Source organism: Lotus japonicus, chromosome 4 (assembly GCF_012489685.1).
Source record: "Lotus japonicus ecotype B-129 chromosome 4, LjGifu_v1.2".
Taxonomy (NCBI): Eukaryota; Viridiplantae; Streptophyta; class Magnoliopsida; order Fabales; family Fabaceae; genus Lotus; species Lotus japonicus.
The window spans coordinates 77,251,734-77,273,414 of NC_080044.1; the positions used below are offsets into that span (position 1 = coordinate 77,251,734).

The 21,681-nt window shown below is 37.3% G+C and overlaps 2 protein-coding genes across 2 annotated transcripts; both read left to right on the forward strand.

The window, feature by feature from the left end:
* Positions 1 to 3,423: 3,423 nt before the first annotated feature.
* Positions 3,424 to 5,739, forward strand: LOC130710516 (homeobox-leucine zipper protein ATHB-6-like). The gene is made up of 3 exons (XM_057559812.1): positions 3,424 to 4,008; positions 4,316 to 4,698; positions 4,786 to 5,739. Exons 1-3 carry the CDS (start codon positions 3,945 to 3,947, stop codon positions 5,326 to 5,328), a joined length of 990 nt encoding a protein of 329 aa, XP_057415795.1. The 5' UTR covers positions 3,424 to 3,944; the 3' UTR covers positions 5,329 to 5,739.
* Positions 5,740 to 19,348: 13,609 nt separating this feature from the next.
* LOC130713683 (protein ALP1-like) lies at positions 19,349 to 21,096 on the forward strand. The gene has a single exon (XM_057563477.1). The coding sequence runs from the start codon at positions 19,668 to 19,670 to the stop codon at positions 20,952 to 20,954; it is 1,287 nt and encodes a 428-aa protein (XP_057419460.1). The 5' UTR covers positions 19,349 to 19,667; the 3' UTR covers positions 20,955 to 21,096.
* Positions 21,097 to 21,681: the final 585 nt, after the last annotated feature.

The window sequence follows — 21,681 nt, forward strand, 5'->3', positions numbered from 1 at the left end:
AAGTCGAGGACCCGGAAAGTACACTACACCGAAGAATTGTTGAAAAGCGTTGATCTCAGATGTATGCATACCTTTGGTTTTCTTTGGGGCCTGCCTCTGCAAAAGAAAAACGTTTGTTATGTGCTGGAAGCAATCCTCAATTGGCGTCGAAATATCATGCCAATAAGCAGACCACCACGCCTTAAACGCCTGGGTGACGTAAAAGGATGGAGTGAAACTGAAAGGACTAAGACCAAGTAGCTCCTCATTGTTATAGTAACCAATGGTAGTGTCGAAAACACTACGTTTGGTGATGGTACCAGGATAGAGGATGAGGGATTTGTCGAACAAGGTATTGGGCAAATCTTGACTCAGCCCAAACTGTCGAGACACAAGCTGAGGATTGTAACCGCAAAAAGTAAAATCATTACTGGCGAAGTTGATGGTTAACACCCTGGGAGACAATATAGTCTGCCAAAGCTCGACTTGGTGTTGAGAAAGGTTCTCCGAACCGGGAAGATTAGGATATGAATTCCTTAGCCACCGAGGGCCGTAAGAGGGTTTGTGATACGGTGCAAAGCTCGAGCGGAAACGTTTCAGCTCGAAAAACATGGTGAAATACTTCTTAAAGTCAAACTCGAACGTGGAGGCATCATAAGGAGGGGTGAGAGCTTCAAGCCTGAAAGCGTCGATCCTTGTGTTAGACACCACAGGAGGAGAGTTCTTGGCTGGAAGAGATGGTTCGAAAACCGCATTCATCCAAAGCTGAAGAAGCCAGAAAGGACCAGCTGCATTCAAAGACGCCACTTTAGGATCTCGAATATCGGCGATTGCTTCATTGATCATTTGGTAGAGATTACCGAGCACGAGCCTAGCCATGGCGATAATTCGACCCTCGTGCAACAGATTGGCTAAAGGAAGAAGTTTAACCGGAATTCTCAAAGATTTGGTGCAGAACAAATAGGCAGAAAGCCAATACAGTAGAAACGCGACATGCTCAGCATCGGAGACTTCACCATTCTCGACATAATGATCTTTAATAAACTTACTGAAAGCAATGTTGTCTGTCGGAATGGCGATAGGATCAGTGGGAGCAGCAGAAGAATGATAATCGTCACCCACCACCCAAAGGCCAGTGATGGCAGCAACATCGAGAAGAGTAGGAGAAAGCATCCCAAAGGGGACATGAAAGCTATTGGTGGACCGTTCCCAAAAGAAAAGAGAACTCAGAAGCATGGCAGGGTTGTAAGTAATCGGCGACCTCGACAACTGAATGAGGTCGAAAATGCCAGTCACTTTCCAATGCCCAGACTTACTGGCCTCCACCCTGTTGAGCCATCTCAGATAGGCTCCTTCACCAGCAGATGGGTTAGGAGGCGCAGACCTGAAAGCCCTTTTGGGATCTTTCAGAAAAGGGAAGCGGTAAGAAGGTTGGAATGCAAGAATGAGCTCATCCCCACGAATGCTGGGGTGAAAATGCTCGTAGTCCTCAGGGAGACTGTTAGGCCTGCCCTTCTTCGCCTTCTTCAAAGGGCCCAAAATGGCACGTAAATTGCCATTCACAGAAATAGGAATAAATACCTGGGATTTCCAGATAGCCCGTTTCTCCACGTCATACGGCGGATCTGGAATGGGAGTGCGCTTGGCTTCATTCATCTCATAAGCAGCAGCCAAAGGGATGACATTGTCAGAACCAGAACCCAAAGCCATGGAAGTGTTCAGAGAATACACCGGGAAAACAGAAACCAAACGATGGAAGGCGGTCACAAGCAAAATCAGGCAAAAGTTTGAGTGTTCGAAAGCTTGAGGATTTGAAAGCGTGAGTGATTGAAAGAACGGTAAAGCTTGAAGAAGGCCAACAATGGCGTATTTATAGGCAAGCGAATAGTCGGACGTGAAGCTGCATTACAGGGTGATGCATAAAATTTTTGAAATCCGACGGTTATTTTATTATATAACCGCAAACCCTAATGAAAAGGCTAGGAAAAGGCCATGATTACTCTAAAGTAGAGACGGCACACGGCAGACGAGGTCAGACGCTAAAGCCTCTGATTGGAGCAAAAGTCAAACGATTGGATCTCTGATGGGACTTGAAATCAGAAAAGGAAAAGTCGCGAACAGCCGTCAAGTTCCGTCGAAATGCACGGGCGAAAAATGCTTGATCTCTCCAAGGACTGGTAGTCGAGAATCAACATTTTTGGGGGGCATCTGTTGGCCCAATATTTTGGCCCAAGAAAGAAAAACGCATTCAGCCCAAAACTCTCGAGGAAGTCGAATTCTGACTAAAGAAAGGAAGAGGAAGTTGCACCAAGTTAATGGGGCGGCAAAACTCGACAACAACAATTACTGCTAAACACAGGCACATGTAACGCGTGCCACACTGACCAAGTCAAATTCCCCCCACGATGGTCGAAAACATGGCCAGGAAACGGTTGGAGCAGTTGAAGCACACGATCTCCACCACCATGCGCAGAACTTCCGGAGCAAGCATCAGATCGTGGGAGAAACCAGACCCACTAACACGCAGAACACGAAACTCTATAAATAGGAGAATCCAATTCAGAAAGAGGGTTCCCAACTCAAACTCTGAAAAATTCACCAGAAAGCTCTAATGTCCGCATCAATGAGACTCAAGGAGCAAAACGTGATGATGAAGGAGTACGTTGCAGAACCAACACTTTAGTTTCCCCGCATTTCAGTTTGTTGATTTCCAGTTCTTCTGTGCAGTTTGTTTGTCGAAATCTGCAGTTCATGTAGTTTTCATGTTATTTTAGTTTGTTTGACTGTTTTGTAATCGACTCGTATTCAATAAATTCCAGTTTCATCTGAGTTGCTTGTTATTGTCGAAAACACATTTATGTACACACAACACTTTGGCAAAGCGTTTTCTCAAAAGGACCCTGAAATCTAAACTTTCTTTAGTCGAACTAAGAGGATATTTGTTTACCAAAAATCCGTGTAAACAGATACATTCCTAGTACCATCGATTCAAACATATAAATAAGTTTATGTTCACACTTTAATCTCATCTACATTGAGGGGGGGAAATGATTTGTAATGTGATAAAAAAAAATTAAAATGATTGTGAATAAATCAAACCCCAAACATTTAGACCGAGAAAAAAAATCAGAAAATAAGGGAAAGCGCGCGTCACCCACGTGCTAGTGATGCGCGTGATGTTAGACGCTGACGAAACGCCAATCTTAAGTCGGCTCAAACAGTGAATCCAAGCTGTCGAAAGCCACGCCGTTTCCATCTTCATACGTATGCACACTGTACACTCTGAGGAAACGGTCCAAAATCCTGACCCGCAACCGGCTGAACCGGTAGACCAAAAAGTTGCATTTGAGTTGAATTTGGGGTTCATTTGATATCCAACCGCAGTAGCAGTCACCTAACCCCAGTCAGATTTTAACCCAGGTTGGTTTATTTAAAGACACAAACTCTGCAAACTAAGCTTGGGCTGTGAACTTGTTCACCCTCCACTCTCTCCCATTTCTCTCCAATTTCTCTCTCTCTTTTCTCTCCAATTCCAAACTCTCTTGTTTTTCCTTCATAGTCCTATAAAATTTGGCCATGTAATCCTGTAGTAGAACAACAAAAAGAGACTATAGAGTGTGTGTGTAAGAAAGATAATTGGTCACATCTTCTGTTGTTTATAATTTGTTAGTTGTTTGTGTGTGTTGGAATTGTTAGATGGGTGTTGAAGAGGGAGAAGAAGTGTTCAGAAAGAAGGGACACATGGAAGTTAGTGGAGATACATGGTTGTATGCTAGCTGCCTTAAGAACTGTGCAAACTGGCGCTGTTTAAGATACCAATCTCCATCTTCAATCACTACTACTCCCTTTAAGTAAAAACAAACAACAACCTTGTCAAGTTGTGATCCTCTCACTTTTTCTTAATTACATTTTAAGGGACCAAAACTTAAGTACCTTGATCTAACAAGATCTGTGATTTTCCACTCATGAAGAGACTTGGAAGATCTGATTCTTTAGGTGCTCTCATGAAGATTTGTCCACCAACAACAGGTTAATAGATAAATCATAATTGAATTGAAACTTGTTCTTTTTTTTACACAATTCAAAACAACCATGATAGGTGTTTGTTCTTTGTCCTGACTCAACTTTTTTGCTTATTTTGGAGATCAATTATGCCAATTGTTTAGTTCTTCTTTGCTTTACACCTTTTTCCTACTGTATTGCATTACAATTTACAACTCATCATGTTCAATTATGCTTTTTTCTCTATATGGGTATCATGTTCTTCTGTGTTTGTTTCAAGAGACAGCAAATACTGTTTCACTAACCATGTTCTGTCTGATTTGAATTGACACAGACGAAAACCTCAGTCCAAGGAGCAACCACAACCATGTTTATGGAAGGGAGTTTCAGTCCATGCTGGAAGGACTAGACGAGGAAGGGTGTGTTGAGGAACCAGGACACCACTCTGAGAAGAAACGAAGACTCGGTGTGGATCAAGTCAAGGCTTTGGAGAAGAACTTTGAAGTAGAAAACAAACTTGAACCAGACAGAAAAGTGAAGCTAGCTCAAGAGCTTGGCTTGCAACCGAGGCAAGTAGCTGTTTGGTTCCAAAACCGTCGAGCTAGATGGAAAACCAAGCAATTGGAAAGAGATTATGGCGTTCTGAAAGCAAACTATGAAGCACTGAAACTCAACCATGATTCACTCCAACGTGACAATGAAGCCTTGCTCAATGAGGTAACAAAATTAATCAAATTAACTAGATTCATGAACCCTTTTGATGAAAGTGTATTAAGAAACTTAAATTTTGGCTTATGGTTGCAGATTAAGGAATTGAAATCAAGGGTGCAAGAAGAGAACAACAACAACACTGAAAGTGATGCTTATGTGAAGGAAGAGATGATAACCCTGCAAGACATGACTCCACTTTCTGAAACCGCCATTCCTGGATCCGATTCCAAGGAATTGAGCTATGATTGCTGCTTCAAGAGCTCTGATGATGGGGTGGACGGAACCACCACCGCGTCGCTCTTCGCTGAGAATCTGAAAGACGGTTCTTCCGACAGCGATTCCAGCGCGATCTTGAACGAAGACAACAACAGTCCCAACGCGGCGATTTCTTCATCTGGGGTTCTTCAGAGTCACGACTTTTTCATTTCTCCAGGGTCATCTTCGTTGAAGTTCAACTGCTCTTCGTCTTCTTCGCCGTCATCCATGAGTTGCTTCCAGTTTCAGAAGCAGTACCATCCTGCACAGTATGTGAAGATGGAGGAGCACAATTTCCTCAGTGCTGATGAGGCTTGTAACTTTTTCTCAGATGAACAACCACCAACCCTGCAGTGGTACTGTCAGGAAGAGTGGAATTGACATAGAAAAAACAGAACAAGAAGAAGAAAATCACAATCAACTTCCATGAGTTTTTGCAACAAAAAATAAGGCTTTTGGCACGGTGTATAGTGTTGAATTTGATGGAGATCTTTGTAAAAATGGAAACATTGAATGGGGAGGCTCTCTGGTTCATGACGCAGGCATTGCATGGTGAAGATGAGAGCGAAGGTGAAGGGAGAGAGAGGAAGGGTTGGAAGGAAGTGGTGCAGGCATGGTGTGGGGTAGGGGATGAAAGGTCGATGATGATTAAGGGTTAATTATCATTCATGACTCTCTCAGCCGTGCGGGGAAAGAGTAATTTATCATGAATAATTATGATTAGGTCGTAATGAAATCTCTACTGTAAAAATTTTGCAATTGATTATGAGTAGAAATTTACTGTTCTCAATAGATGCTCATGCTTCTACTTTGTTTTTTCTCCTTTCCTTGCAGTTTTAATTATCGTTTTATTACCAAAAATTAAGTCAAGATTTATATAAGAATATGATAGTAGTGTAATTATAACCAGTTGGCACAATCAAAATCAGTCCATCTTTAGTTCGTGAATTTGAGTTTTTAGTTGGGAATTGTTAAGTAGAGGGGGTGGAATAGAGTGTGGAGAAGTAATGAATGTGCTAATCCGATGTATGCACACACAAGGTAAAATTTGACTTAAGTATTTTTTTTTTGAAAGACTTAAGTATTTGTTGAATATTAATGAACTACCGAATTTTCAATTCTTCAATTTTTAAAATTTTAAAATATAATAATTTCATTTTTTTTGTTAGGTTTCATTTAGTGTACACAAGAATTTCCTTGTGTAAGGTTGCACAACCCTAGATTTACCTGTTATAATAGGTTACTTTTAATACTTTTTTTTAATTTTTTTCATCTAATTATCATTTAACCCAAAAATATTTTTTAACCACCACCACATACAGTGGTTTGAGAAGAAAGTGGCGGCACCGGCTTCGACGCCGGCGGTGGGAGGAGAGGTGGCGGAGGAAGAAACTTGTGCTATGACTCTTATTTATCAATTGAACATATACCAGAGAGAGGATTTGCAATCCCTAAAAAATGTTCCTTTGGATCCAACCGTGGCACCCACAAATTTTCAACCTTGGATCTATTCTTTGAGTGCTTGTTGTTGTTGTGGTAACCGGTAAGAGAAGGAGAAGAAGAGGTTAGATCTGGATCTGTGGTGGGTGTTGAACTGTTGATGGTAAATCCGCTCAGATCCACTAACAGTAAAGAGCAAGCATTCATCACCATGTGTTGGACTTATGTGTGTTTGTGATGGTTCTGGTGCATCTATGCCGACAAGATCCAGCCACAGACTGACGAAAACCACCAGAGGAGAATCAGATATACAAGGAGAACCCACCGCGACATTCTGGAAATGGTAACCAAGGTTTTCTCAGAGACCCACTCGCTGGGAGCTTCTAGAGACAACGCACTCATCAAATTCGTCGCCTCCCATCGGTGGAGAACCATAACTGCGTGAAGAATATTGAATTTGGGGGATGAAGGAGAAAAGAAGATTTGCTGGTGGTGGTTGGGCGGAGGGTGAGGAGGTGGAAGAAGAACTGAAGAACCAGATCTGCCAAGATCTGCATGAAGAACCACTGAATTTGGGGGAGAGAGAGGAGAGAAGAAGGTCTAGCGGTGGTGGTTGGGGCTGAGGGCAAGGAGGTTGAGGGTGGTAAAGGTAGATCTTTTTTGAAAAGAAAAAAACAAAAGATTTAAAAAAAATGATTTAACCGGATGGACCTATGATGATGGGTCATTTTAGGTTTGTGCAACCTTACACAAGGAAATCCTTGTGTACACTAAATGAACCCTTTTTGTTACAAGAGGAAAGCTAAAAAGAAATGACAACTACGCTACAACATCTTTTAGAAGAGCTTCCATACAAACGAGGGTGGTAGACGCCATTCGCGTCTCGCAACGCCCTCCCATTAAGCATGTTTTGCCAAACAATCTGCCGCATTGTTCTTCTCCCTAGGCACATGAGTGAGCTCCACATTCCAGCCCAACTGAAGCATGGTCCTGATGCGAACAATTGCATCCCTTGCCCAATAGGTGGATACGTCGACCTGTGACGTGCAGACGTTTGCGGCCTCCAAGCAATCAGAGTAGCAAGACAGCTCCCTGAGTCCCAAATTCCACGCCTGTTGGAGGCCCAATTCAATCCCCGCGAGCTCCGCTATGAACGTGTCGCCACCATCAACACCAAGTGAGAGCCCCGAGAGCCAAGTGCCCGCAGCATCCTAGAAAATCAGTCCATCTTTAGTTGAGGTTTTAGTTGGGAATTGTTAAGTAGAGGGGTAGAATAGAATGTGGAGAAGTACTGAATGTGCTAATCCGATGTATGCACACACAAGGCAAAATTTGACTTAAGTATTTGTTGAATATTAATGAACTATATTGAATTTTCAATTCTTCAATATTTAAAATATAATAATTTCATATTTTATTATCTTTTGAATATCTTTTTCTTATATACTACTTAAATTTAGTAAAAAAATATATATATTTTTGTTTAGAGATGCACACATGTCTCATGTTTATGCGAAAATAGGACCTTTTTTTTTGTCAAAGATGAATGGAATATAACCCAAAGGATTGCCTCACGGCACTTACATCATGCGAGAATAATCTCTAAGAGTGCTACAGCAATGCACAAACCAAAAGAAAATGAAGAACAAGCATGCACACTCAGCTGATACATCCAGCTAAAAACATAAAGTAAAATCCATAGGGACGTACAGAAACCCCTAAAACCCTAAAAACAGAGAGACAATTGACTTCTGAGCGAAGAAGATCTTGATTTACATTTTAATCAGCGCTCCCTTTACGCAACACAACGGCTCTGCCGGAGTTGCAGTGCAACAATATAGGAAACCAGCAGCGGCTTCAAGTGCACAAATAGGGGTCAAAACCAGCAGCTCTGTTAGCAAGGGGGGATGAGGAGATATTCTGTAGATTCCAAACATACAGCAGCAGGCGCCGACAGAGGGGCGATGAAGTGATGGATATGACGAAAGAGGAGACGGGATGCCAAGGGGAGCAGAGACTAAGTGCGGAGTCCAACAGGGTGGAGGCTGTGGCTGGATCCGTCGCCAGAGTTGTAGGTGGCAGCCATAACTGTTGTTGTCGACGGTGAATCGCCGGATCTAAACCCATATGTTGCAAAACAGAACCAAACAGGGCTACCCTTGCAACCTTTAAAGCCGCCAGGAAGAGACGAAGAGAATATGGCCACAGGCTTGGGTTGTGGCGAGGCATCTCGGCTGCGGATCGAGCTTCTAGAAACACAGAGGCTTCAGCAAAGCTCTGATTTCCTCTAGATAAGACAAACCGAACACTGGATCTGCGTTTGGGCACCTGGTGCTAGATGGCGGTGGTAGAGAAGGCCAAGGTGGAGGCAAGCGTGGTGGCGGGTAGAGGAAGATGGTGGAGGCCAAGGAAAGGGGGAAAAGCCTAGACAAAACAAGAGAACAAACCCACTTATTTGGGTAGAAATCCACCTATTGTGGAAGAAAACCCACCTGATGTGGGAAGAAACCCACCTGAAGTGGGAAGAAAACCTACTACCAAAGCAGAAAAAACCTCCCCAAAGGAGGAGAAACCCCCCAATGGGAGAGGAGACCCCCAAAGGGGGGGAGGGGAGACAGCGCTGAGTATGTTTTGCCCTAGCAGAGGTCTTTAGTTTTGAGATGCGCTAAGTGCAGAGTAGAAGCAAAGCTATCTTGTACAGGTTGTGGGTTGGATCAATTTTTAGGATTCTTTGTTTCGAACCAACCCAACCCGATTAAAAGCAGGTTGGTTTGAGTCAAGTACTCAAGTTATAATTGAAAAATAAAAAAAACTAATATTCTAGAGAAAAAAGTACATAAATGATAAAAAAATGTAATGAACAAAAATAAGATTAGGAACATACAAAATTCTACAGGGTCACCACAGAGTGGCCCAACAATATCACAGAGGTATATCAGCGACAAGATGAATGACCATAACAAGGTATCCTCTAAGCTATACAACCCTGGTTTGTTCTTAAGATAAAATAATTCCCTAATTATTCTAAACTCCAAGCTTATAACTTTTTTTTAATTTGGGAACATAAATCAAGATATATATATATATATACACACACGTATATGTGTGTCGGGTGATGTCTTTTAACTTATCTGATTTACTAGTGTTTTTACCCGCGCGTTGCACGGGGAATACATCTATTATATTTGATAGGTCAATTAATACCTTGATCATTAAAAATATAATAAACAACTGATGAAATAGAAGAGTATGAAATGATGAGCAAAGTGGACAAAAAGTCTTAAATTAAAACCCTTGTTGCATAGATTGAACTTCGTACAATTGAATAACTAATAAAAAAATTGGTTAACCAAATCTCAAATTATGCAAAACATATTAGGGGATGTGGTTTAATGATGGCTAATAAACAATAGCTGATTTAATCTACAATGAAAAAAAAAAGAGAAAAGATTCTTTATGTACGTGATTATGCGAGTTCATTTTTTACACAATAAAATAAACTAAGTTTGACCCATATCAACATGAAGTCGTTTCACATTCTTCATGAGCCTAAAGACAATAACACAAATTATAGATATGAAGAATCACCAATAAAGCATTCAGAACACATTTTAATCTTAGAAAAAAAAGAATGTACCGCGAAATTTGTTATTGTATTTGATGCATTAATTAATACTTAATGAAGGTACTTTCTTGTTAAAATATATTTCTTCCCGTAGGAGAATTTAACTCCTATAATAATTTGTACGAAAAAATTAAAGTGGACTATATTATTATGTAGTAAAAAATTAACATCAAACTATATTATATTATGTTTTTCTTGTAACAAAAAAAAATTCCGATGAAATCTTATTAACATTTATTTTTATGTAGAAGTATTTTCATGTAAAATATTCTTCCTATATATAAAAGCTTTTAGGCTCTTTCTAATACATTTAGATCCAGCTTCTCCTTACTCTCAGGATGCCTGAAAGTCTTTTCTCAAGTCTATCTGGTGGGTAATATCGATGAAGATGATGACACCCACCATACCTTGCTTGCTTCAAGGTCGATCTCTTGTATCCTCCTCCTGCCGAAGACTTTAAGAGTAAACCTTGCCATTCCAACTTTCATCGATCGAGTTTCAGTTGTTTTTTCTGTTGATCCAGGTGAGAAAGCTTACTAAGGCAACCTCTTTTGTCTATCTCCCAATATAAGAAGCATGTTGCTTTGCTCTTATAGTAGTACTAATGGGCGTACTTTAGAACAAATTTTTAGCGAAGGTCTTGACAGTTTGGAACTGAAAGGTTTGGTTCATTAATAATATCTAGTAGTTTCATCATGCTATTCTGCTTTTGAGCTTGTTGTACTTACCGGAGCATTTCTGCGATAAAAAAATTCAGAATAGTAAAGCAGTCGTAGTATGCTCCCTTTACTTGCTCTAGTGCTCAAGTGATAGCTGAGTGCATACTGTTTGTATCTGAATTATATATAAAAGACTCTTAAAAACAACTACTTAATTCTCCATTACAAAGAATATACATTACATCATAACCTAATTATTATTTGTCAGTGACATAAGTGTCGAAATAATAGTAATGGAAATTTCGAATGGTGTGGATAAGGGTTAAAAGTCCAATCTCATAAGAAAGAAAAATCTCCATTTACATCAAAATCTCTCTCAGATTTCTCTACCTCACTATCACCACCGTTTTTCTTATAAATTATCCACAAACACACTCACAAATTCCACACAGTACCTAACATCATATGCAAATTTTGTTTTCACTGCAACCAGAGTCTGTTCTCTGACATAAAAAAAAACACTTCATAAAGTAAGAAGGTATCACATTTTGAATTTAAATAATTAAAATATTTATTTCTAATTAAAAAATTAAATGAAACTTGCTTCCAAATCAGCAGCAATCCTAGGTGCTATTTCTGATTGTTGTCCAACTTGAAAATGAATTAATATGAACTCATGCTAATTCAAATGAAACTTGCTTCCAAATCAGCAGCTTCCAGCCGTATCTGCATTCTAAGTAACAGAAAATCAAGAACTCATGAAGTGAGATTGATAGACATGTTAGAGTAGGATAGACTAAAGACCACCAAACATAATAGAAATATGTGCAACATCAATCTAGCTATGATAGTGCAAAGATAGCAATCAAATTTGCAGACAGATATGAAAGCCAAAGAATGAATTGAAGCCACTTTTTGGCTATGGCCTTCCAGTGGTTTCCATAACCAATCAGATCTATTTGTAAGGGGAAACTAATCACATGCTACTAAAGAAGATGAATGGAAGAAAACCCCTCTAGAAATTTTAGACCCATTATATTTGTTGAACGGCTAAAACAACTCTTTGCTTTATGTAGCACTGTTGTTGAAAGTACAATAACCAAATCAAAAACATATGCTGATACTATCGTAATGTGATAATTACACACTCATGCAAGCAAGACTTCCAATCACACTAAAGTTTGATTAATTGAACCATAGTAGAACAACGATTAATGATAAAATCTAATATTGCCTTCGAAAAGTGACTTTTAATATATGTAATGATGATAGATAGATAGATGTAGAATTGATGAACTAAGTCAGTAAAACTATATATGCATCACAGTAGTGCAACACCAAACACATATCTCTATCTCTTATCTGGGGAATATATACATATGCATCACAGTAGTGCAACACCAAACACACATCTCTATCTCTTATCTGGTGAATATATACATATAATGGACTGAGAAAAACCTCCATGAGTACTGGTCTCACATGTTTCGTGACTTACTTGAAATGAGAGCAAGATAAGATCTTGAGTCATCAATCATGTTTCATCTTCAGCTAGCTGAGAATCAGAGAGTGTAGTCAGAAAGAGGTATACACCTCATTGTCGTTCTGTACCTACGGATAAATTCATGTCAAATGTTTCCAGGGAAGCCAAGGAAATCAATTTATTGTTAGAACATTGGTTTAGACGTTTAGCATATTAGAAAGGATAGCACCAGTTTTAAAAGTCTAACCTCAATAGTATAGCTTGAGCGAACAAAGATAAGCAGTAAAATCTCATCCATGATATGTAGTTCTGTAGTTGTAACGGTAAGCACCAACAATAACCATATTGCAACACGTCACTAACTTGGCCATGTAGTTCTGTAGTTCTGTAGTTGTCACTAACTTGGCCTGTGAGAGCGACACGTCATGTTAGAAGTTGTTCTTTTCTAATATATATTGATATTGATTTGATATTTTTCTTCACAAATTTAAAATTTTAATTACCATAATTTACTTAAAATTTTAAATATTTATCTATTAAATATTTTTACTTTTAATATCATTTAATTTTCAAAAAGAAATAATTTATAGCTTGAAAATATAATAATGTGTCTTTGCACCTTATCCACTTATTTACAACATTTCAGCATATTTTATTTAAGGTAATAAGAACTATTATTACGATACATGAGAATATTAAATCATGATTTTCATATTCAATTACGAAGAGGTGAGATTAATATCTAAGATAATGTAGGTTTGTTTGAAATCACCATTTTTGTTGCAATGGTTATTTCCTAAATTTGTCTAAGAGCTTAATTCACTGTGCAATTACACGTCTCTTTCGCTTTTCCAATGGAACGAAGAAGACAAGCTAGTACTTGAGCACCCACTCCTCGTTTGTCAACATTGTCTTTTAGGGCCCGTTTTGTGACCAGGACAGGATAGGATAAGACAGGATAATAATCATATCCTGTTGTTATATGTTGTTTGTTGCGCCAGCAGGATATGATAACACTATCTTGTCTCCTATCCTATCCTGTCAATCATGTGTAAAAGTTATCCTGAGGGGGGAGCTAGGATAGAGCAGGATAGGATACCAGTTATATATTTTCTTTCAGTATCCTAACTCCAAATTAATTTATTTTAATATTATATAATTTATAATTTATAATAATATTAATTAATAAATATAAAAATATTAATTTAACTAAAATAAAAATAAATAAAATTATTATTCATAAATAGTAAAATAGACTACTCACTTACAAATATTGATTTATTAATAATAATAGATTAATTTAATATTTTCATATCCTATTATCTAAAAATTATTTATCTACTTATATAATAATTTAAATATAAAGTATTTTTGAAATAATAATATTTTTAATTTAGTTAATTTTTATTGTTTATCACGTGTCACAACTAAGTGAAAAACATTGATTACAAATATTGATTTTTTAATAGTAATAGATTAATTTTTTTTTTCATCTCCTATTATTTAAAACTACTTATCTACTTATATAATAATTTATAATTCAAATATAAAGTACTTTTGAAATAATAATATTCTTAATTTAGTTAACTTTTATTGTTAATTATCACGTGTCACAACTAAGTGAAAACCAATCGGTTAACTGCATAATTTTATTTAACATATAGGGCATCTTCAAAACAATAAAATAGGCTAATTAATAAAATTTAAAATAATTTTATTTATTTTAAAATATAGACTCATTCACGAAAATGTAAAGAAATTAAATTTAATAGAATGATCAATTTTAAATGTATTTTTTATTCAAATATAAATCTGATACATTTTTCCTTATCATATCATGTTCTTATCATGTGCACCTCAAACACAGGATATGATAAGAGTCTATCCTGCTCTTATCCTATCCTGTTGATATCCTATTCACATATCATATCATATCATATCCTATTCTGACCACCAAACGGGCCCTTAATTTATAGGGAAAGGATTGTGAGTAGAAAGGAAATATAGAAATTGTATTATTTTTCTTGTTTGATTTATATATAGTAATTGATAAACAGTCAAGGAAAGGGGAAAAAATCATACGACCACAAAGATGCTTTTGGTTTAGAAGAAAATGGGAAAATGTGTATCTTTTTCAAACAAAAATAGCAAGGGGATGGTCTTTTTTTTTTCCAACTATAATTACTTTTCTATAAATCAAATTTATATACCATTTACAAGATGTTGTTTTTGTCGTAAATAAATCCAGGCAAGTAAAAGTTTGAATCTCAGGAAAAACAATACTTCAACGTTAGAAGTTAAAATCTTTTTTCTTATTGGGACAAATTTGGTGTTTTGTACAAATGTAGTAATGATTCATACACACTTCATTTTTTCTTCTATCTTATTTTCGCACATTTTTTTTCATATCTCTCTTTGTAATTCCTATTACATAATAAATTATATCACTCATTCCTCTTACATAAGATGGAGGTGAAAATGGTGGGATGCCAATAAAACATTATTCGTAAATATGTGTATATGAAAATTTGATAGGTAATTTTCAATCGACTTCAAAAACTAAACCAATTAACACACTAGAAGCCCTCTATTTGTGACAATCAATTTTTTTTTTGGTCTTTAACGGAAATTGTCACTCATTCAAAAAATGATTATACGTTCTCAACAAATGTTTTTCCCAAAATTTAAATTGAGAAAAAGGATAATGCAATGACAATATAAAAAATTTTTACACCGTCAACCAATCAGATTGTTAGGATGTGTCACGTTAATTAATGAAATTAAATGAAAAAAATAGATTTTCTCACATCCTTAAAATCTGATTGGTTGACTGTGTAAAAAAATATTATACCATCTGTGCATAGAAATTCAACTCTTGAGAGTACATAATTAAATGCTGATTTACATTTAAATCAACATGATAAAATCTTCCTTTTCTTTTTGAAATAGATAAAATCTTCCTTTTCATTAATACATTAAAGTGTGTATTTTTTACCTATATTGACACATAAGCTAAACCAAACAAGCACTAACTCCATTACATAACAAAAATTGAGATAGTTTCATTGTAACATAACTTTAACCCATTGTTTTATTTTTAACCATCAACGTAGACGTACAAATCTTTTTTCTATCTCCATCCAAGTAGACCAGTAACAAATTTGTACTGTTGTTTCTCAACCTTGTTCTTTGTAAAAGCAAACCTTGGAACTTTCCTCATGCCCCAATACCAGCAACCCTCAGGAAAACTATGTGCCAGAAGCTCCCTATAGAAATCCTTCTTCATCACCTGCTATTGCTTCATCAGTCACAAGTATATATGTCAAGAAGATTCCATATCCCTTTCTCATAAACTACACGCTTGTGGTCTTGATGACGTTTCTGCTCCCCACCATCTGTGTCACCTCAACTAAAAGACAAACTAGCTAGGGTCCATAACCATATGTACTCTAGTCTCTAGGTAGCCTCTAGCCATCATTACTTTATCTAACCAGTTCTCCAATCCCTCACGAGATCTGAAAACAAAAAGACTTTGTTTATTTTTTCAAGTCTTTTGATCTTGGAATTAGATTCCCTCAAATTCAGGAAATTTTGGCAATAGATCAAGATCACCCCACTTATATGTTTTTTTTCAAATGATGGTGATATCTTGCAATTTTGTCTTTTGATTTGTTGATTATGTTAATTTGAAAAATTGACGACTGCAAACAATTTAAATTTGTTGATCTTGTTATCTACATTTCAATTGTGACGTGGTTAATAGATGATCGACTCTTATTAAAAAATGCGACGTAGTTAATAGAGCTTTACGTTAATGTTTGATAACTTAATGATCTCATATGTGTCATCCTACATAGTTTTTAAATTCATCTAACATATTATGGGAAAACCATTAATTTACCATTCCTTCACTTTTACTCCCTCCGTTCTCTATTATAAGTCACATTTTTTGAAAAAAAATTGTTACAAAATATAAGTCACTTTTTAATATCTAGGAAGCATTAAATAATTTTTTCCAAGTTCATCCTCATATTTAATATGAAAGAGATAATAAACTTTAGAAGTATTAACTTGGAGAGAGAAAATTATAGGAAAGTAAATAAGGGTAATCTAGGAAAGTAAATCATTTTTTTTACAAATTTATTACTAGTAACTACTTTTCTTAATCTAAGAGAATTAGTTATTTGTGACTTATATATAGGAACGGAGGGAGTATATATTAAGCGATATTGTCTCCCTAGTGTTTTCAACTGCGCCTTCTTTAATTTGTCTACTCCTGCACATGCAATACTTCTTTGTCAATTTCCAAGCTTCTTTAACATTCTCAAAATTTACAAAGTCCACAGTCCACACATTGATGACATGAGAACAATGCTTTTCGATATTTCTTCTTGGACTCGCGATGATCTTCATTTGAATGCACCACTTCGATCTCATAAATCTTCCCATCAAGTACATGAAGCAAAGTTGGAAATTTATCATTCATTGCAGTCATGATGGTCCCAATACTGTATACCAGGATGGGAACTAAGTTCATGATACCACTTGTTAGAACATCTCAGTCGAGTTTTTTGAATCACACACATTCATACACAAAGTATCACACACATGGAGAGAATCGGGGGAGAAAAATTAGAAGCAAATGAACTATATTGTTCATCATCTCATTAGCACAAACACTTACCACCTACACACCTACACACTATAATAACCACTTATCGTGCACAATTTACCACCTACACACTATTATAACCACCCATTAATCGTAATTGAATTACTAATTACAACACATAGATGGACGGAGTACAATTTTTTTTCTTATGCCCTCAGTAATTTATTGAGTTATGATTCATTCACACTCTCACTTTATTTTCACATTCATTTTCTATTATCTATTTATTTACTTTTAATCATATCATTCATCAAATTTTTTAGTTTTTCTCTTTTTTCTTCTCATTTTTCTTTTCTCTCCACTCAATTTCTTTAAGGAGAGTGCAATTAAAACATTATTATTCGTCCTCCTCGGAATTCTTATACTACCTAGCTAGCTACTCAAATTAACCAATATTGTGATCTATCATCTATCCCATGAAGAGCTAGCACACATGCATGTGAACGGCCCGCCGCGGTGGTATTCCAGCGAGAAACACCAAATTTTAATTTGCATCGAGAAACTCATTTTAAATAGTACAACTTCCACATCTTCATGAAACGGAATGTTACATATGGTCCTCATCATCCAATATCCATATTCCATGCATGTATTTCAATGTATGAACGAATCATAGCAACACTAGTTACCACTAAGACTATCAGCAATGGTGTGTAAAGGGGGGAGTTGAATGTTGAAATGGGTGATTAATGGTGTTGAAATGTGGTGTTGAAAGTTGAAAGGAGGAGAGAGGTGTTGAAAATTTTCAACACAGCTTAAACCTGAACGCGGTGACACGTGGCAGCGCCTGGTTGGTGAATGTCAGGCGCGTGCCACACACGCGCCAACAAGACGCGTTTGTTGCAGAAATGGCAGGGCTGTGGGACCCAGGCGGACCGTGGTGGAACGCGTGGCACGCGTCGGTTGGGCACCGACAGGCGCGTGCGTGCCACGCGTCAGAGGAGAGAGGGACATTCTGATGTCGGACACGTGTCGCGTTTTAATTCGTCCGGGCGATTTTCTTTTATCTTAATCTTTCCAACTCAATTATTTCATTAAAAAAATTTTAAAAAAATATAAAAAAATTACCAAAATTCATGATTTTTTTTTCTCTATAAATAGAGACTTGGTTCGTTTGATTTGGACACAGAAAAAAACCAAGTTTTCCATCATCTTATTCATCTTATTATCTTTCAACTATCCCTTTTGCTTTGAAATGGATCCCAACAACTACCATTTCAACACCCAGAATTCTTCTAACCAAATTCCCAACAATTATCAACATCCAAATCAGTTTCCCAACAATTATCAACATCCAAATCAGTTTCCCAACAACCAAATTTCCAACAATTATCAACATCCAAATCAGTTTCCCAACTACCAAAATCCCAACATTTATCAACATCCAAATCAAATTTCCAACTACCAAAATCACAACAATTATCAAGATCCAAATCAATCCAACTACCAAAATCACAACAATTTTCAAGATCCAACTCAATTTCTCAACCAACGTCCTCATCCCCATCATGGATCTATGTTCAGATATTCATCTCCAACACCGTCGTCTAATGATGGTGCACCTGAATTTCCCAAGTTTTCAACACAAATGAATCTTACTGGCATGACAGCTGGTAATGAAGCCACTCCAAATGAAGAGGATTCAACTCCTACGAGCAGGAGAAGTCACTTACCAGCATGGAACACTGATCAAAATAAGGTGTTAATTAGTGGGTGGCTTAAATATGGAACAAACAGTGTTGTCGAGAGAAACCAAAAAGGAGAAACATTTTGGGGTCAAATTGCTGAGTATTGTAATCAACATTGCTCATTCAATCCTCCGCGGGATGGAAATGCATGCCGAAACCGTTATAATTATATGAGCAAGCAAATAAATAAATGGATTGGCGCTTATGAAGGCGCTAAGCGTATGCAACGAAGCGGTTGGTCGGAGAATGATATTTTGACCCAAGCGCACGAATTATACGCAGATGGGAAGAAGGGTCAATTTAATTTGATGGCAGAATGGGAGGCTCTCCGCGATCAACCACGTTACAGTAGTCAAGCAGGAGGAAGTGTTGGCTCAGGAAGTAGTGGATCTAAGAGATCTCGCGAGAGTGATGCATGTGGCTCAAACTCTATAAGATCGATTCCCCGTCCAATGGGTAGGGATGCAGCTAAAAAAAAGGGTAAAAAGAAGAGCACAACAGCTGCCTTGGAGGCGATGGAGAAAGATTGGACTGCATACAAACAAGTCAAGGAGATAGAGGTTGAACAATTGAAGCAGATGGCGGCGATGCAACAAGAGACTAATAGATTGAGGAAAGAGGAGACTGAAGCTAAGAAAATGGAATTATTTCTAAAGTTAAGTGAAGATGAGCATCTCAGTGACCACAAGAAAGAGCTGTTGAAGCGGTTGTCCCAAGAGCTCTTTGGAAATTAATTTTCTGTAGTGTTTGCTTTATTATTTTTCATGTGGTGTCAAGTCTGTAGTGTTTGCTTTAATAATTTGTCAGTGTTGTCGAGTCTGTAGTGTTTGCTTTAATAATTTGTCAGTGTTTTGTCAAGTCTGTACTGTTTACTTTAATAATTTGTCGGTGTTGTCAGTGGCTTTAATGTATGGGTTACCGAGTTTGAATATGCATCACTCAATTCGAATCTAGTCCTTATCCGATAATTAACTATAGTTCATATTATTTCGAATCCGTCAATGTCCACCATTCAAGTTATCTATATATATGGACTCATAGATCCACCATTCAATGTATCTCTTCCCATCTACTTCCCATCTACTTCCCATCTCTTCCCATCTACTTCCCATCTTTTCCCATCTCTTCCCATCTACTTCAAATTTCACAAAAAATGGATCCACCAGAGTTTGATCTCGAAGCTTACCTTGAAAAAAGCAAGAGAGAAGACACTTATGTACTCAACCACTTTAGGGAGCGTAGAAATCTAATATTGGAGGGTAGCGCACCTCGTGGTAGAAAATATCTCAGTAGAGATCATGCAGGGGCAAACCAAAGGCTAATTGACGACTACTTTGCCAATGAGCCTACATACGACGATGGAATATTCCGTCGCCGGTACCGGATGCAAAAACATGTGTTCCTTCGAATCGTTGCGGACCTTTCAAGTAGTGATAGCTACTTCACCCAGCGAGTCGATGCAGCAAAGAAAGAAGGTATATCGCCCTTAGCAAAATGCACCACAGCAATGCGAATGTTAGCATATGGTGTGGCAGCAGATGCAGTCGACGAGTACATCAAAATAGGAGAGACTACAGCATTGGAGTGTGTACGTAGATTCTGTAAAGGAATCATACGATTGTATGAGCAAGAGTACATGAGAGCACCAACCCAAGAGGACCTGCAAAGAATACTACAGGTTAGTGAAATGCGGGGGTTCCCAGGCATGATCGGGAGTATTGACTGCATGCACTGGGAGTGGAAAAATTGTCCTAAAGCATGGGAAGGTCAATTTGCTAGAGGGGATAAGGGAACCACCACAGTTATTCTTGAAGCAGTTGCATCTCCTGATCTTTGGATCTGGCATGCCTTTTTTGGATGTCCGGGAACCTTGAACGATATAAACGTTCTAGACCGGTCACCAGTGTTTGATGAATTGGAACAGGGAAACGCTCCACGTGTGAATTTCATCGTGAACCAACGTCCCTATAATATGGCATACTATCTAGCTGATGGTATCTACCCTTCTTATCCAACTTTTGTCAAGTCTATTAGACTTCCTCAAACTGAACCCGATAAGTGCTTTGCAAAACATCAGGAGGGATGTCGGAAGGACATCGAACGTGCATTTGGAGTGCTTCAAGCTCGTTTTAAAATCATCCGTGAACCAGCTCGCTTCTGGGACATAACTGATTTGGGTATCATCATGAGGTCATGCATCATATTACATAATATGATTGTTGAGGATGAACGAGATACATATGCTCAACGCTGGACCGATTTTGAGCAAGCTGAGGGAAGTGAATCTAGTACACCGCAACCATACTCGACCGAGGTGTTACCCGCTTTTGCGGATCACGTGCGTGCTAGATCCGAGTTCCGTGATCCAAATGTCCATCACCAACTACAAGCAGATCTAGTGAAGCACATCTGGGCAAAGTTTGGAATGTATGATGATTAAATATGCTTTGTATCGTACTAATTACGTTATTTGTGTGTTGTGTGTTTAGTTTGTTGTCTTGCATTTTAAGTTAAGCAAATAAAATGTATTATTGTGTGCTTAGTTTCTTTTCTTCCATTTGAAGTTAATAAAATAAAATAAAATAAATTATTGTGTATATTTTATTTAAAAAATATTAAATTGTTAAGTTTTTAATTTAATTTACGTTAAAAAAATATTACGTTAATTTAATTTAATTTAAATAAAAAAAATTAAGTTAAATTAAATCGATAATAGTTTATTTAATTTAATTTTTATCGTAAATTTTAATTTTATGAAATCATAAAACGAAAAATATAAAATTAAATCAAAATATGAAATAAAAGTGGTGGGGTAGGGGTAGGGTGTTGAATTAAAAACCATTGGAGTTGGTAAAAGTTGAATGAAGTGTTGAACTGGAGAGAGAAGGTGATGTGGAGTGTTGGGAAGAGAAAAAGTGGTGTTGAATGTTGAAACCATTGTGGGTAGTCTAACAAAGAAACTAGCTTGTAGCTGTAGGAATAGGTGTGTTTTTTTGCGTTTATTTGTGGCCTTTGCTTTAATCAAATCCGATTCCAAAAAAGAAAAAGACAAAACATGATTAAAGAGAGCGTTTCCTTAAAAGCCGTGCCGTATGATTGGATCTGCTCCGTAACATTAAAACATCCTTCACTTTTTATGTTAATAAAGGTTAAAAACCAACAATATT